Raw genomic sequence first — 17,355 nt, 5'->3', positions numbered from 1 at the left:
AAAAGTATGTAATTCTGCAGAGGAAAATACAAACATTGATTTAAGAAATAAATTGTTGGCTATCTTTAAGAACATCACTATAACTAAGATTAATACATAACACTATCAGTAGTACATTCACATATGCTAATGTTATCAATTATTAAACAGCATAATGTATTTAATATGACACTATTGAAAATTTTTTAATTAATGCAAAAAATTAGTTTTTCAATAACGAAACTTAAATCTACAATACCATTCATACACCTGAATTATACCTTAGAAAATATAGTACCTTCAGTTCCTAAAAATGATTGTTTTACAAAAGCAAAACAATTGGAATTGTTTACCCATTATTATTCATAATAAAGAAAAGAACTTAAATTTTTTTCTGAAAATATATTACTTTTTGTCTTCTTGGGAGTTCTTCCAGTTCTATATAAAAACCTAATAAAAAGAAAAAAAAAACACTCACTTTGAAGGCCAAATTTTTGTGAATCATTGTATTTTTTTTTTCATTGCTTTACCCTACCCTCCTACCCTATTCTAATGTTTAGGAGTTGGGTAGGATTGAAACACTGTTCTACTACTTCTTTGACAGTAGGACCTTTTCCCCTGCCTTTCATTTAAGACTTTTAATTTTTTAGAGCATTTTGAGGTTCTCAGCAAAACTGAGTAGAAGTTACAAAGATTTCCTATACATTCCTATACATGCACAGTTGTCGTCGTGTCATCGTCCCCCATCCACCAACTATCAACACTTCCTACCATAGTTACATCTTTATAGCACCTGAGTTCACAGTTGACATTAGGGTTCACCCTTGATGTGAGTTTGGACAAAGTACAATGACAGGGATTCATCATTACAGTATCTATGCAAAGTAGTTTCACTGCCCTAAATATCCTGGGGTCTGCCTTTCATAACTCCCTCCACCTCATCAGTAGCAACCACTGTCCTTTTACTTTGCCTTTTTCAGAATGTAATTTAGCCAGAATCAAACAGTAAATAGCCTTTTCAGACTGGCTTCTTTCACTTAGTAATATGCATTTAAGATTAAGAATAATTTACTTGTTCTGATGCTCCGATGTCTGTACCACAGTTTATGTATCCATTCATCTACCAAAGGACATCTTGGTTGCTTCCAAGTTTTGGCAATTATGAATAAAGCTGCTATTGATCTCCATATGCAAGTTTTTGTGTGGACACACGTTTTCAACTCTGTTGGGTAAATACCAAGGAGTGGAACTGCTGGGTTAGGTAGTAAGAACATGTTTCATTTTGTAAGAAATCACCAAACTGTCCTCCAACATAGCCATACCATTTTGCATTTCTACCAATAATGAATGAGGCAGATAACCGTTTATGAATTAATAGCTTTGTACCTTGCTTCTCATTGGTAAAATGAAGGGGAAACATGGGCTGGAGATGTGGCTCAAGTGGTAACGCGCTCACCTGGCATGTGCGGGGCGCTGGGTTTGATCCTCAGCACCACATAAAATAAAATAAAATGTTGTGTCCACTGAAAAATAAATATTAAAAAATATTCTCTCTCTCTCTCTCTCTCCCCCTCTCTCTCCTCCTCTCTCTCTTAAAAAAAATGAAGGGGAAACAATATTTTCTTACAAAACTAATATGTAGAATAAATGAAAAATGCATTTAAAGTACTTGGCATAGTCCTAGAACATAACAAATACTCATTACATGTTAACTACTATATTTTTCACCCAAACAGATAAATTCTGGAGGCAGAGTGTGCTATTTAAGATAAAATCAGGTGCTTTACAGTTAGATTCAGGTTAACGTGTCAGCTCTACTGCTTATTAAGATCTCTGGGAAGCTCAAAAATATTTTAAACTTCAATTTTCTTATCATAAAATATTATTAATACTAGTGTCTAACTCAAGAGTTATTGTAAGGATTGAAGGAAACAATAAATGTGAGGTCCTCATCATAGTATCTGACATAAAAAACCTTATCAGCTTGATTACCACAATCATAATAAAAGTATTAGGTAACACTCCTTAAAATAACTGGCTACAATTCTAGAAATTAGAGCTAGAAATTACTAGCTATAGCACAATATGGGATACCATAAGAAACACATAAAATGTAAGAAAATATCTCTAAAAGAAGATAGAAAACTATTGTTCACCAAGTGTCTGCTAGGGACCATGTATGTTATCTCATTTTAATCTGCCAATAAACTGGTGAAATGAACATAGAAATCCTTCTTCAGAGCAGGAAACAGTCTGAAACAAGAGGTATTTAATATATTAGATCACAAAGCCAGTAGGTGACAATCAAAATTCTCACCTAAATTAAAAATTCAAACCCTTCCAATACTACACACTAAACTATACTCTATTTCTTCCACCTCCTCTTGCGACCCCTCCCTTGGTGATAAATTAAATCATCCAGTAGGTACAATAAATGGACTTGAGGTGTATTAAGTATTACTTTACTTAACAAAATATTTTACTTACTAACCATTATATAATTTTTCATAATCACAAAGATGAGTTTTCACCCCTTACATAAAGTTATTTTTGTCTCTCTGGATGGACAGTAGAAATGTCAGTCCCTAAGGACATTGTTATGTTACCTGATAAATGAGATGATCTGCTTGTTCCTCATTATAATCCAAATTCTCCTCCATCCCTATCACCAAAAACAATCAATTGTTTCCAGATTCAAAACTCCTGTCAATGTCTTTTTGACACAAGTGCAAAAATTTCCATTAATTTCTGGCTTAGGAACACTATCCCTATGATAGCAGTTAGGTCATTGATAAAAGGTGAAAAACTATGATAAAGGAAGATTGACTTAGGGGTGCTATGTAAGCATCCTTATCATTTAATGGCACCAGTGAATAGAGCTAGGGAATAATCTCCCCTTCCTTTTCTTTCTAAAAATACACTAAAATATTAAAATCATAAATGTACTAACAAAGTATTTAAAAAGCATTACTTCTTTTGATTGTAAAGTTTTTTGTTTTGTTTAGTTGATGGACCTTTATTTTATTTATATATGTTGCTGAGATTCAAACCCAGTGCCTCACACATGCCACTCTACCACTGAGCTACAGCCCCAGCCCCTGTTCAATGCTTTTATAAGTAGTAATAAGGAGAGAAAGAAATTAAGGTTTCCGGGCTGGGGTTGTGGCTCAGCGGTAGAGCACTTGCCTCACATGCACAAGGCCCTGGGTTCGATCCTCAGCACCACGTAAAAATAAAATAAATAAGTGAAATAAAGGTATTGTGTCCAACTATAACTAAAAAATAAATATTTAAAAAAAAAAGAAATTAAGGTTTCAGACTTCAGCCTACTGCTCACTAAAAATAAAGACATTTTAATATCTCTTTGTTCACTTATCAATCTCAACATGTAAGGCAGAAAGAAAAAAGCCAACTGGACCATAAGTCAAAAAAAAAAAACTGAGTTCAATATTCAGTTCTATCATTAGCTAAAAATTTCTAGCATGTTACTTCACCTCTTTAAAAATCACTTTACTTCCTTTTCTACAGGTAAAACAAGTTTACCACAGCATTTACAGGTTAAATTTTTGTTTCAACTATTTATGAACAACTCCCAATGTCTGGATTCTTATGATTTGTAATTATCTACATATGAATTTGGATTGAGTGCTGCTGGGATAGTGTGCAGGATCACATCTCTTAACTCAGTTCAGGGGCTGGCAAACTTTCTCGATAAAAAACCAGATAGCAGTCTTTGCAGGCCATATGGTCTCTGTGTCAACTACTCTACTCTGCTACTATGGTGCAAAAAACTGCCATAGACAATATGTATGAATGAAGAGAGCATGTTCCAATAAAGCTTAATTTCTGGACATTGAAATATTTCATGTTATTTTCACTTCATGAGGCTTTCTGCAACCATTTGAAAAGTAAAGAAAAACTCCTTCCTCACCGGTTATACAAAAACAGGCTAGAACTCACTTTTTATAAAAGCAATTTAATGGAAGAATTCAACAAAAGATACCAGATCAACTGGATATTGATGGAAAAGAGAAAGAGAACCACAAACTAAACCTTACACCTGCACAAAACTAACTCCAACAGATCACGATTTAAAAGTTAAAATTATAAAACTTTTAGAGAAAAAAAAAACAGGAAAAAAACCTTGGGACTTTAGATGTGACACTGAAAACATTATTTATTAAGAAAAAAAATCAACAAATTGAACTTCAACAAAATTTAAAACTTTTGCTTGTTTTACTTTGTGAAATATATTGTTAAGATGATATAAAGACAAGCGACAGACTGGGAAAAAAATACTTGCAGATGATGTCATTGCCAAAGGACTTGGGCCTGTAATATACAGATTGCTCAATAAAAAAATTCTTAAAACACAATAGTAAAAAAATTCATTTAGAAATGGGCAAAAGACATAGATATTTTACTAATGAGGATATATAAATGGCAAATGATGACATGAAAAGCTGATTGATATCATTTTCCATGAGACCATGATGAAAAACCACCCCACATCTATTGAAAGTGCTAAAATAAAAACAGCTAAAACAATACCAGATATTGTCAAGAATGTGAAAAAAACTTGATCTCTCATACAACATTAGTGGGAATGTAAACTAGTACACTCTAGAAAATAAAATGGTAATATGTTTAAAAAAAAAAAAAAAAAAAAAAGCTTACAATATGACCAAGCAATCACAATCCCCAGAGAAATGAAAATGTACTTCCATACAAGAATCTGAACATAATTGCTTGTAGAAGTTTTATTCATAAGAGGCCAAAACTAGGAACAACCAAAATGTCCTTCAATCAATAAATGATTCAATAAGGGAACGATGGTATATCCATACTGTGGAATACTATTTAGCAAGAAAAGTAGAACATTAATACACATACCACATAATGGATCTCACACCGTGGTGAATCTCAAGATTATAATACTGTACAATTCCATTTATATAATATTCTTAATGACAAAAGTATCAAGATGAAGAACAGATTAATGATTGTCAGGGGTTAGAGAAAGGAGACAGAGGGAGTACCTAAAACTATACAGGTATAGCACAAGGAGAATCTTTCTGGAGGTGGAATGATTTTGTACCTTGACTACAGTGGTGGTTACACTAATCTACCCATGGTAAAAATGCACAGCACTACACACTGTACAAATAAATATCAATTTCCTGGTATTGGTATTATACAATAGTTATGTAAGATGTAACCACTGAAGGAAACTGGTGAAAGGTAAGGACCTCTCTGTGCTATTTTTGCAATTTCCTGTGAGTCCATAATTATCTCAAAGTGAAAAATTAAAATACTTTCTAAAAATATGATGATAAGCAAAAGGAAGACATAGCTCTATAAGTAATAAGTGTCTATTCACTCTCCTTCAAGGACCAGGCATTAAAAATAATAAAAGCCAGTTTTTAAATAAGTGCCTACCATGAGCCAAGCACTATTTTTAGTGCTTTCTATACACTACCCCATTTAATCCACAAAATCTTATAACGAAAATGCCACAACCGCACTTTACAAATGGGAAAACTGAGGTTGAAAAGAGGTTAAAATAATTTGTTCATGGTCACACTGTAAGTGGTAAGAGCCACAATTTAAACTCAGATTAACTCTAGAGGCATGTTTCCTGTACACAAAGGTAACCAAAAAAACATATGGGGACGTTGGGGGGACGGGACTACCAAACTCTGTGTAAGTCTGACATCAAACCAGTTTGTTTTCTCCCTCAGTTAAAATAGAATTTTCAGAACTTTTAAAATACCAATGCATGTCAGGAATCTAGAACACCTACATTATAATTTTTCCCACTCAGCCAAAAGTTAAAATATAAAATGGCCTAATCTTAACCCATCCTTCTTCTTACATATTGGCAAACTACAATTTTGAGAGCTGTACTATCCAAGTAGTGGTAGCTACCAGCCAAATGTGGCCAATTTTAAGATAAGAATTAAATAAATTTAAAACTTCAGTTTCTCAGTCACACTAGCTATATTTCAAGTCCGCTCAAGAGCCACATATGGTTACCATATTAGACAGCACAGAAAGAGAACATTTCCATCATCTGAGAAAGTTCTATTCATCAGTACTGGATTAGAGACTTGTTTTTGTTTGCTTTTTTAAAGCACATGGGATGCACGCAATGTTCAGAGAAGAACAACTTCATTGCAACCATAAAAGGGGGTAAGGTCAGATCTTTAAAGTCAGGTACTGCCTACAATGTTTAGGCACAAGGAAAAGATAAGTAAAGAAGTGTGTGGGGGTGGGGAGGAATAAGAGAAAGCAAAATCATGCAGCTTGGCAATAAAGCTGAACTAAGATTCAGGAGTGTGGGTTCTACTGCCTATTAGGCCAATAATTGATTTAATTATTTTTTTTTTAAATATTTGTGCTTGGTACTAATTAACCATGAATTAATTAGATAAGTCTCTTCACTATTTTGGGCCTTGGTTTCTTCTTCTATAACACAAATTTAGAACAAAAAATTGCTAAGATTCCCTTTAGCTCTGTATGGATAAACACACACACACACACACACACACAAAGGTGGGGAATAAGTAAAAGATCATTGCATATTGGTGGTGGAAACTGGCACTCCTGTCAACTTACCACAAGTTCTATGCCTGAAGATGAAATTTAGATACCACAAAATGAAGATTTAATTCTAGTCAATAAATCCTTATTAAACAATCATTTGAACCTAACCGCAGTATTTAGAAGTAGCACACAAAAAACTGGATAGCTCAAAGTTAAGCAAATATGTGGAAAGAATGCAAGACTTCCAACATTTTAGATTGAAAAACTGGCGCATTAACATCTAACATTTTTCAATTTTTGTATTGAAAAATTGGCTAATTAACATTAACATTCACATATAACCAAACTGGAGATATAACGGATTATGTAATCATATATTAAGTACAAACAAATGACATAATCAAAAGCACACCTCATTTCTTCCACAAAGAATAAATAAATAATAAAAATAATAATAAATAAATAATAAAAAATAAATGCTACAGGTAATTAGGAAAAAGACACTAATTCTGGCCAACCTAATTTCTCTAGAACACACACTTAAATAGCCCTATATTTTCCAGGTTGAATATTCTTGAGGATTATTGGAATTACATAGATTCTCCAATTGTGCTATACAGAATAAAATACAACTGCAATTCTTGTCCCTTCTACCTACTACACACTTTCCTCTTTTCAGAAGTTCTATTGGTCCTATTTCCTAGGGTCAAATGGGAGAGAAAACCTTCCCCCCACCCCATCCGCATTCTAAGAATTAAAACAGCCAATTAAAAAAAAAAAAAAAGTTTAAGCGATGTTTACCTCTAAGTTAAAAAAAGAAAAGGAAACCGTGTTTGATTTTTTTTTTTTTAACCTTGCAGAAGCTAAGGCAACCAGTGAGTTGTGTAACCTCTGTAAGAAATCAAACTCATTGAAGTCCCGAACCAGACCCGTGAGTGTTTTGGAGCAGGAGGTAGTTTAAGGAAGGAAAAAAGAAAGAAAAAGAAAAAAAAAAAAAGGTTTCCAGGAAGGAAAACAGGGAGAAGAGATTTTAGAGACAAGCCTTTACTTCAAAAAGGCAGTTTTTAGTTTTCCACCTATTAATCCAAAGCCAAGAACCGCGCGGCGCGGAAACCCTGCGGATTTTGAAAACAAACGTTCCGAGGCTCCGGGGGATTGCGAAGGGGGCTGGTAACTGACAGCTCGGCCTCGGAGCGAGAAGCCTCAAGTAGGTCAAACCGTGACCACGGCCTGAAGTCCAGAGTCCAGCTCAGTGGGCTCAGGGGAGAAGAGCAGCAGAAGGGAATAAGGGTTAGGCATCTTTCAATCCTAAAGGGGCGGGATACCAGAACCAAGGGACCTAGAACCCCAGCCCCAGCAGTTCGCCAGCTCTCACCTCTCTTGGGGCCCTTGATCAAAGGCACCCCTCCAGTCCTCTCGCCGTTTTCCTGCTTGTCCTTGTGCTTGAGATCGCCCGGAACGCAGGAGCTGGGGTCACCATCAGCGCCGCGGTGGTGATGGTGCTTGTGCCGCTCCTTGTGGCCCTTATGCTTGGGCCCGGCCGCGCTCACCGTCAGGGGCGAGAAGGTGAAGAGGGCCGAGGTGCCTGGGGCCGGGAGCGGAGCAGCGACAGCGGGCCCGGCGGCAGCCAGCGAAGGTGGCGGCGGAGGCGGCAGGAGCAGAGGCTCAACAGGGCCCTGGACGGTTGGGGCAGCATTCGTTGGCGGCAGCGGCCCGGGATGTTGGCGACTGCGACGCCGCCGGTGAGGGGGAGCGAGAGGGGGGTCCTGGCTCGGCCGCCCCCGCTTCTCCTGAGACCCCCCACTGCTTGCCCGGCGCTGCCGCTTCACTCCCCGCGGCGAGACCCCAGCATGGGGTTTCTCCTTTCCCTCTTTGTCCGGCTCCTCCTGCGCCGCCACCGCCCGTACTACGCGCACTGCTCCGACCTGCGCAGCCATTTCACCCACAAACACACATTTAAATGGCCCGACCGCCCCCCCGTCCGTGTATCGCGCAAGCGCCGCCCGCGAACGGCCCGCTGGGCATTGGAGTCTCTCCCCCACCCTCCACTTGTCGGCCGCTCTTCGTGAGGAGCTGAACATACCGGAAGCTGCAGTTCCCAGCGCTTCTCCGCAGGCCTCTCCAACCGAGCTTCTATTGTAAAGCGTCCTGGGCCGCGCAAAGCCTCGCGGGAGCGGTAGTTCCGCCGCGCCCCGCGCCCCGCGCCGCGTCCCCGGCTCTGTGAGTGGAGGAGCCGCGAGGGAGCGTGCGCCGAGTCACGCTTCGGGCTGCGACGCAACCGCCGCCAGCCGGCGAGTTGCCGCCAACCGCCTTAACGGCCCAAACAATGTTAGTGGCTTTCAGTGTGGCGGCGCGTTCACATTATCGTCTTCCTGTCCCTTTCGTCATTTGATACGGAGTAGGTGGTCTCCATAGTGACTTTTAAATTTCACATTTCTTTGATAACCTTTGTGAGGTAAAAGAATCTCCGGCCTTTTACCCTTGACAAAACGAAGGGGAAAAGAGGAGTTAGCACTTGTGTAAAAATGACGGCAGTTTTGTTCCCAAATGTAAAGGGGCTGCGAGTCGGAAGTGTTCGGAGGCATTTGCTTTGGTTACTACGAAGGCAGGTGCACGAACCGCTTGGGAGCCGGGTGAGTGCGGTCCCCCCTCGCCACCAGCCGCAGCCCCGCGAATGCAGAAAAGGTAGAGTCCAGCACTTATTTTGAATATACCCCTACAGCTGGCGGGGGGGGGGGGGTGAAAATTAGAAAATTGTAACAAGATTTTCTTTTGAAGTCCTAGGTATTAAGTTGCACAAATTTGAAAAGTGTCTACCAGAGAACCCTCCAAAAATCGTCACTGTTCACCAAGGGGCGGTTGTTGCTCAGAAATTCATTAAGAAACTCATCACTTGGGCATTTGCCTAAGATTCTTTGAATGTATGTGGTCCTTGACAACGATATTATTGGTTACAATGATGTACTCGGTAGATAAAATTACTGTGGTTTGATACCACCAATTCCTGGAAAATATTTACTTCGGCTAAAAGAACACTAATGCATTGAAGTTAGTTTAAAAACAAAAAGTTTATTTTCTACCTATTGGGTACATTGTACTACAATACACAGGTAACAATGTATCCTTCAGTTTGCCCTATAATTAGCCTTGTTAATGAAAAATATTAAGAGCAAATGATATGTAATACTGTTTCTAAAAGTTAAACTTTTTTAAAACAAGAGGTTACGTCATTAGGGAAAGTACGAGGACTCCTTTGTAATAATAATGATCTTCTAACTTATTGGCTACATAAAATTAGGTTTGAAATACCACATTTTGTTAAGACAACTCCATGTTTATACAGAAATTTAAACTATCAGTACCTTTGGTTGGATATAAATTGCAAATATTTATATAGAATATTTTATATGAAGATGTTAACAAAAGATAGCTATTTCATTGATTACTTTTCTAGGACTGGGAATTGAGTAACTTTGGTTAAAATTTACCCCAATGTACATTATATAATGTCTTGTTAGTTGGTAAAGCCAATGTTAAAAAATGAGTATTATTATTTGCACATTTTATTCTCTTAAATATAACTTCTTACTACTCTGCTTTCCCACAATATTTGGGAAGATATGTGAAGAATAATCCATTTAGGTAAAAATAACTCCCCAAAAATAGTTATTGTCAGAAGCAGTAGTTTTGTACAACTGCAAGGTCAGATTTTTTTTTAACTTCTTTTTTTTCTTTTATACTAAACTCTGACAGTGTAAAACTTCAATTGAGGTCTGGTTCTTACAAACCTCTTAAATTTACATTTATGCTAGGTGAGGTGGTGTGTACCTATAGTGCCATCACTGGAGAGCTGGGTGGTAAGAGCACTTGAGACCAGGCAGAGCAGCATAGCAAAACTCAGACTCAAGAATACCCAAAACAGACAGCCTTGGTGGTGCAGGTCTGTAATCCCAGTGTCTCTGTAGGCTGAGGCAAGAAGATCCGGAGTTCAAAGCCAGACTCAGCAACCTATCAAGGCCCTGAGCAACTCAGCAAGTCTCTGTCTCTAAATAAAATATAAAAAGGGTTTGGGATGTGGCTCAGTGTTTAAGCACCCCTGAGTTCAATCCCCAGTACCAACAAAAGAAACCCCCAAACAAAAAATGTGCATTTAAATAGGATAACTTCCAAAAATGAAAAAGAAATCTGCCGCAGTCTGGCTGGGCACAATCAGGAGCCACTTGTCAAAAGAAACTAACTTTATTTTTAGAACCACACACGCCAAACAAAACAGCCTCTCAGGAAAAACCCTCAGAGCCTCAACTGCCACCACCGGCTTTCCACAAGCCTCTCTCTCCCACCCCAGCTTCTCTCCACCTCCCACAATCCTCCTGCTCTTGAGGCTGATTGGCTGGGTCACGTGGGCGGAGCCAAAAAAGTCCCCCAATGAGCAGCTCCGTGGTCTGAAAGGGCAGGGAAACAGCCCAATGAGCATCACCGCAGAGGAGCCAATCAGCTAGATGTTGCTGGGGCCGAGGAGCCAATCAGCTAGATGTTGCTGGGGCCGCTGTGAGCCAATCATCAGCCAGCAGCTGGAAGTTTGCTGGCAGCTGGAAGTTTGCTGGGGCCCCTTTGGCTGTGGCTCTCAACAGAAATCCATTTTAAATTTTTTCATATAGCATTCTCTACAACATAAGCTTAAATCACAACCTTTTATTTGCAGTTTCCCATCCAATGTAAGATATGAAAATACAAAATTGCTGGCATTTTTTTTTTCATATTGCTTTTCTGTTAAAAACCACTAACACATTAGCATATCTTCATTTTTTAATATTATGAATATTTAGCATTTATTTTAGCTAGTGTATTCCAGTAGTTTTATTGCAGATGCAGTCTATATTATAAATTCAGAGTTTATCAAATGTTCCAAGTTGGTGGTGGGTTCCTTGGTCCTTTGGGTTTTAAAAAACGATTTGCAAAACCTGGAAACAAAAATAAAATGGAATGAAATGGATTTTTTTTAATAGAAAGATAAATTTTAGACTATTATATGCAGATTCATGGATTATTTTCAAAGGGTGAAACAGCATCTGAGCAATTTAATGATAGATTATAAGAGCATTATAGTAACTAAAGCTTAAGTGATAACAATACAATACTTTTTTAAATTTTTTATTTTATTTTTGTGGTGCTGGGATTTGAACCCCAGGGTCTTATTATATGTTAGACAAGTGCTCTACCCACTGATATACACACCCAACCCAAATATTCATATTTTAAATGTGTAGAGCACATTTAGTATGTAAATTTAATAATAGTAATAATTGAATAAAGAACCCTGGTTAAAATAGCCTTTGATAATTTAGTGCATAATAGCATTTATCTAAATTCACTCCCCCTACTACCACAAAGAAGAAGGATGAGGAAATCTTTCAAAGAATCAAAGCTACTGAGGAAGGAGGGAAGGGAAAGAGAAGTTAGTGGGGAAGGGAACTAACCAAACTATATTGTTATACAGTGTGTGTTACAAATATGTAGCAACAAATTCCAGTATTATAATGCATCAATAAAAAAGTTGAAAAAAAGAATGAAGGCTACTTCTTGATGCTTTCAAAAGATTTTTAGGTTGATAACGTTCTTTATCCCTTATAATATTGTCTTGTCTTTGATGGTGGTATATTTTCAAGGTATCATAGCACTTAGCAACTTTAAGTGCTTAAATTGAAAATGAAAGGTTTGGAATACAGAGAGAACAAATAATAGAAAATTCAGATATTCCTGAACTTTTAATTTCATCATCTTACTTAATAACTACTCATAAGTTACCTAAACCTAAATCTAAAACAAAAACTATATCAGAACTAGAAGAGTAGAGATGGAGAAAAGAAGATTTAAAAAAAAAAAAAGGAAGGAAACCACTAAAAATTATGCAGTGATTTAAAATATTGGAGAGGGGGCTGGGGATGTGGCTCAAGCGGTAGCAAGCTCGCCTGGCATGCGTGCGGCCCGGGTTCGATCCTCAGCACCACGTACAAACAAAGATGTTGTGTCCGCCGAGAACTAAAAAATAAATATTAAAAAATTCTCTCTCTCTCTCTCTCTCCCCCACTCTTTCTTTAAAAAAAAAAAAATAAAAAATAAAAAAAATAAATAAAATATTGGAGAGGAATGCACAGCCTACTTGATGTACATTTTACTCTGATAACAAGAAAAATGATTCAGGTTAAGTAGCTGCACATAATAGTCAAAATCATCTCATCAATAAATCTTGACTGTAACTCAAGTAGGTTGGGAATAAAAGGATGTGTTTCCTGACCACTTCAAGTATCTTAAATTTCAGTGATTATATATATATTATATATATGTATGTAATTCAGTCTCTTTCACTGGTCAGTTCTCAATAGTGTTGAGAAGCCTTTTTCTCTTTTTTTTCCCTGCATGTGAGTCATTTCAGGAAAAATAAACCACAATTTTGAGTAGCATATCCGTATAATTTTATTGCCTCTTATAAAAGGTAGCAAAGAAAAATACATGCTGCTTTTCAAATAGGTAAATTATTCAAATCTAGGCATATTTGAAAAGAAGCACAGACTGTGTTGTAAAGTTAGGTGGACCTTAAGTTACTCAAGTGGGATCACTAATTTAAAGAAAAGAAATAGAAAACATTTATGTCCCAGGCAAAGTTGGGTGCCTCTTCCATAGTTTATTCAATATTCTAAATGAATGTTTTCAACTAAATTATTTTGTACAACCATAACTTGTTAAAAGTATAATATTTTAAACTAGATAAAACTTAATAGCCAAAAAGCAGCTCCAGAGATTCTAATTAAAATATTTTCTCTAAGTGAGATAGAGGCCATAACCCAGGTGCTGCTTCTGCACCAAAATCTTTCTCTGCTTCTTCCTCAGAAATAAAATTACATTGTGTAGGGCTGTGGCTGTGGCTCAGTAGCAGAGCACTTGCCTTGCAGTGTGGGGCACTGGGTTCAATCCTTAGCACCACATAAAAAAATGTTATGTCCATCTATAACTAAAAATAATTTCTTAAAAAGTTACACTGTATATATCTGCTCAGCAATATTAACACTTGCCAGTCTCTTATAATTTAGTTATGTCACATCTAAGTTCTCTTCAAAGGAATATGAGCTGACATGATATTGCTACATAAAGCCAGTGTCTTAAGACCAGAAGAGGAAGAAGAAACCACATCTCTTGGTATTTGAAGTTGTTTCATACTATAAATGAATATTTTACAAGATTTTTAAAAACTGCTGTAAAATAGCACATACCAAAATTCAGAAAGGAGCTTGAGTTATTTGGCTGAATAGATTCTGCAGGCTTGCTTGGTGGGGAAGAACTACAGATATCTGTAATGAAAAGAAAAAACACAAGGGAAAGAATGAAGATAGATTACTATTTATCAAAGTGCATATTGTTGAGATTAAACATTTCTTCCAGAGTAACCAGCACTTCCAAATAAATACATCGGCATCAAATGTTAAAATATAGATGTTTATAGATAGGTTGACATTATAATCTCGTTTATGTGATGTTTCTTTTTTTAAAAAGGGTTTTTTTTGTTTTGTTTTGCATAACACTATTTAGTAAAGCCCAATACTAAGGGAAATTACCAAAGGAATAAGAACCATCATATATAATTAATCAATTTCTTGGGAGATTCAGATTTTTGTCTTTGAACTTCCATCTTATTTTATGTACTCTTAGTACACTCCTAGATATCCACATTAATTTATGGCAAGTCTGATTTTTCTTAACATTATCCTCTATTCCTGGAATCTCTTTCACTGTTCACTCCACTTTCCAGCCTACTTTTTTCCCACCATAGATAATTCTAATTTAGGTTCATAGTCTTCCACAAGCACTGTTGTGCAGCTTTGTTTTGCTATTTTAGTTACTTATATGTAGGCTTAAAAATATAATTGTCTTCCCAGAACTTCAATATGTACATGTATCAGTTTCTACCCAGTTTTGAAAACAATCCAGTGAAAATTTTGCTCCACATTTTGCATATGCACTGTCTTACAGTGAAAAAGGGTAATTTAAGGTTTGTGTATACTTTCTGACAAAGAGTATATAAATGGAAAGAAATTATTAATTTTTTTTGTTTTTTTGTTTTCAGCACTTCAAAATGCAATGCAAAAAGTGTTTGCACATACATAAATAATACTAGGATTCTAGAAACACCTTGCCCTTTTGAGACATACTAGAATACAAATTACTGGAATATATAGTAGATTTCAATCATATTCAGTTAACTAATACTTAACTATCTCAAACATTGGCACTAAGAATAGACATAAGGTGAGGAAGTTCGGAGATATTAGTAATCTGTAGATTTGCATGTAAACTCAGAGATGTAAACATCCCTCAGAAAGAAAAAAAAAACTATCCCAAAGGGAAATATTGATTTATTACAAAAGAGGCAAAGATTCTGCATGTGTCTATTAGAGTGAACTAGCTTATCTAAGGTATTTTTATGGTATCTGCCCTACATGCATTCCCTCTTCTGAAAATAGAACTTGAATTTTCCTTTTCATCCTTCCCTAATTTTCAGTTTTCTACATTTCTGGTGAACTGATTCTATTTTTAGATCAATGAAATGACTAATAACTAGGTTCCATTTTCATTGTTTTGTACTTGGTACATTAGCATGGTCATACCAGATTTGTAGGTCTGATCTCTCTCCTGATTAATCAGTGTCCACGTGTAACAACTGTTAAATATCAGATAGGATGTTGTTCTGCCTAATATTGAATATATTGGTAAGAACTGATTCAGGAATGGGCAAATGGACCAAGCCAAGACAATCAGACCCAATTAGCACTGGTCATCAGACTGTTGCTTGAGCAACCCAGAAAGGGCTAATCTTTTTCTTTTTCTTTTATTATTTTCTTTTTTCTGACACAAGCCTAAAGCCACATGGTAAAATCCTGCCTATGAGTATGCTATCACAGAATGAAACAAATCTGCGAGTTATGGAATGAGAAATTATGTTCTGATTATATCATTCAAACCCGTGGTTAAAAGCCAATTCTGCTTTAATCAGCTCAAGTTGGGTTTTCTGTCACTTGCAACTATATTTCTTTTCTTCTTTTGTACCGGGTATTGAACCCAGGACATTCTAATATAACCTATAAGAATCTAACTACTTCTCCCCTGTCTTTCCATCATTCCTGACTTAACCTTACTTTTCTCTCTTCTTTCCTTACTGCTCTGCTGCTCTGATGGCTTCATTTGAGTTCCTACAGCATACAAAACTCTCACACCTCAGTTTGTACATAATGTTCTCTGTATCTAGAGTCATCTCCCCATTCTTTGCCTGGCTAGCTGTTCCTTCATGTCTCAGATTCAACTGTCATTTCCTTAGAAAGTACTAAGTCCTGGGCCACCTCTTCTAAAGTGGATCCCCTGTGTTTTTCTCTCTATAATTCTTTTGTTTTCCTTCATAGCATTTATCACAATATGTTTTGTACACATTTGTGAATTCACTTGTTTGATATCTGAATCCCTCACTAAACTTAAATTCTAAAAAAAGTCCAGGTCTGGGGATGTGGCTCAAGCCGTATCGTGCTCGCTTGGCATGCGTGCAGCCCGGATTTGATCCTCAGCACCACATACAAACAACAATGTTGTGTCCGCCAAAAACTAAAAAATAAATATTAAAAAAAAATTCATTCTCTCTCTCTCTCTCTCTCAAAAAAAGTCTCTCTCCAAAAAATAAATAAATAAATAAAGTCCAACAGCTGATATCTGGTCTATTCACCATCATATAACAAGTGCCATGCATAATGCCTGGCTCACAGTAGGTGCTTAAAAAAATACTTGTTGAATGAATGAATGATAACTTAGATAACATAGCATAACAGATGAAAAGTGCTTATTTCATTAAAAGCTTTACAGATCGGATGGTAAGAGATAGCAAGTCTAGGGAGAAACAGGGAATTCTGGAGTCACCAACCATCTAGAGGTGTGGAGGACACATACACGAGTATAGGTGGGTAAATCTAAAATTTTCAGAATCAATTTGGGGGCTAGATATTGTTCTTCACTTAAGGGCAAAAGATTACAGGATCAAGGTAGTTAAAAAATGGAATTACAGCCCAGCCTACATCCAGAGAATGACCTAGGAGCTCTTACTTAGAAATAAGACTCAGTCTCTAAAGAGTCCCACCATATCCTGAAGCTGTGCCAACATAAATCTACCTAGAGTCTGTGCTTTCTTTTTTGATATCCCTATACAGTGTTAGATCTTGAAAAAGAAAATTGGGTGTTTCATAAGCTAAGCAGATCAAATCCATCTTTGGTTGACTGCTCAATTCATTAATTTCTTGGCTCTTGGCTCTTTAATTTCTCCTGTTTTCTACCAGAATTTCCTCTTTTATATTCAAAAATACCCCTATGGGTTTTATGCTAATTGAAATATTTAAATTCTCTTTTGAATGATGAGGAGAATGATGATATATTTTATAACCTCTCTTTAGCCATCATGGTTCGTAAGAAATCAGTTCATTTTAGACGTCCACTATGATGCCAAATGATAACTATCAACAATCTGTAGTCTGTAGCTAGTACAAACTCAGAAGAATAAAGTAATATTCCACTATAACTTTCTTACTTAGTCTATACTTTAAATCAAGTTTTCTCAGTGCTCTTTGTCCCTCCCTATAGCACTATCAACTATTTATTCCTTCATGACTAACTGAATTTGTAGGAGGTATATCATCATGTTTTATATACTTTATAAATAGGATTTTTAAGATAATGTCCCAAAGTTTCAAGAGTCTGAGTTTTATTTTCATTACAACATAGTGAAAATAGTAAGCAACAGAC

At 36.6% G+C, this 17,355-nt stretch overlaps 2 protein-coding genes and 1 long non-coding RNA gene across 3 annotated transcripts in view; 1 reads left to right on the top strand and 2 right to left on the bottom strand.

Moving 5' to 3' along the window:
• The window catches only part of Rsbn1 (round spermatid basic protein 1), a 48,773-nt gene extending 40,132 nt beyond the window's left edge, over window positions 1–8,641 (bottom strand). Inside the window, exon 1 of the mRNA XM_046458207.1 lies at window positions 7,901–8,641. Coding sequence (XP_046314163.1) covers window positions 7,901–8,606 — 706 coding nt within the window. The 5' untranslated portion in view covers window positions 8,607–8,641. The remainder of the gene's footprint in view (window positions 1–7,900) is intronic.
• Window positions 8,642–8,693: 52 nt separating this feature from the next.
• Window positions 8,694–11,129, top strand: LOC124101970 (uncharacterized). Its single transcript, XR_006854761.2, has 3 exons — window positions 8,694–8,980; window positions 9,081–9,210; window positions 9,304–11,129. It is a non-coding gene; the product is annotated as an uncharacterized LOC124101970 (long non-coding RNA).
• A 73-nt stretch (window positions 11,130–11,202) lies between these two features.
• Window positions 11,203–17,355, bottom strand: part of Ptpn22 (protein tyrosine phosphatase non-receptor type 22) — a 53,621-nt gene continuing 47,468 nt past the window's right edge. The window contains exons 20-21 of the mRNA XM_046458285.2: window positions 13,794–13,871; window positions 11,203–11,486 (exon numbers count right to left, since the gene is read on the bottom strand). Coding sequence (XP_046314241.1) covers window positions 11,422–11,486; window positions 13,794–13,871 — 143 coding nt within the window. The 3' untranslated portion in view covers window positions 11,203–11,421. The remainder of the gene's footprint in view (window positions 11,487–13,793; window positions 13,872–17,355) is intronic.

This window comes from Marmota monax, unplaced genomic scaffold (genome assembly GCF_021218885.2).
Source record: "Marmota monax isolate L192 unplaced genomic scaffold, Marmota_monax_Labrador192_F-V1.1 WCK01_AAM20220418_F8-fsc00087, whole genome shotgun sequence".
Lineage (NCBI taxonomy): Eukaryota > Metazoa > Chordata > Mammalia > Rodentia > Sciuridae > Marmota > Marmota monax.
The sequence above is the reverse complement of the archived record's forward strand: the minus strand, read 5'-3'. Positions and strand labels throughout refer to the sequence as shown.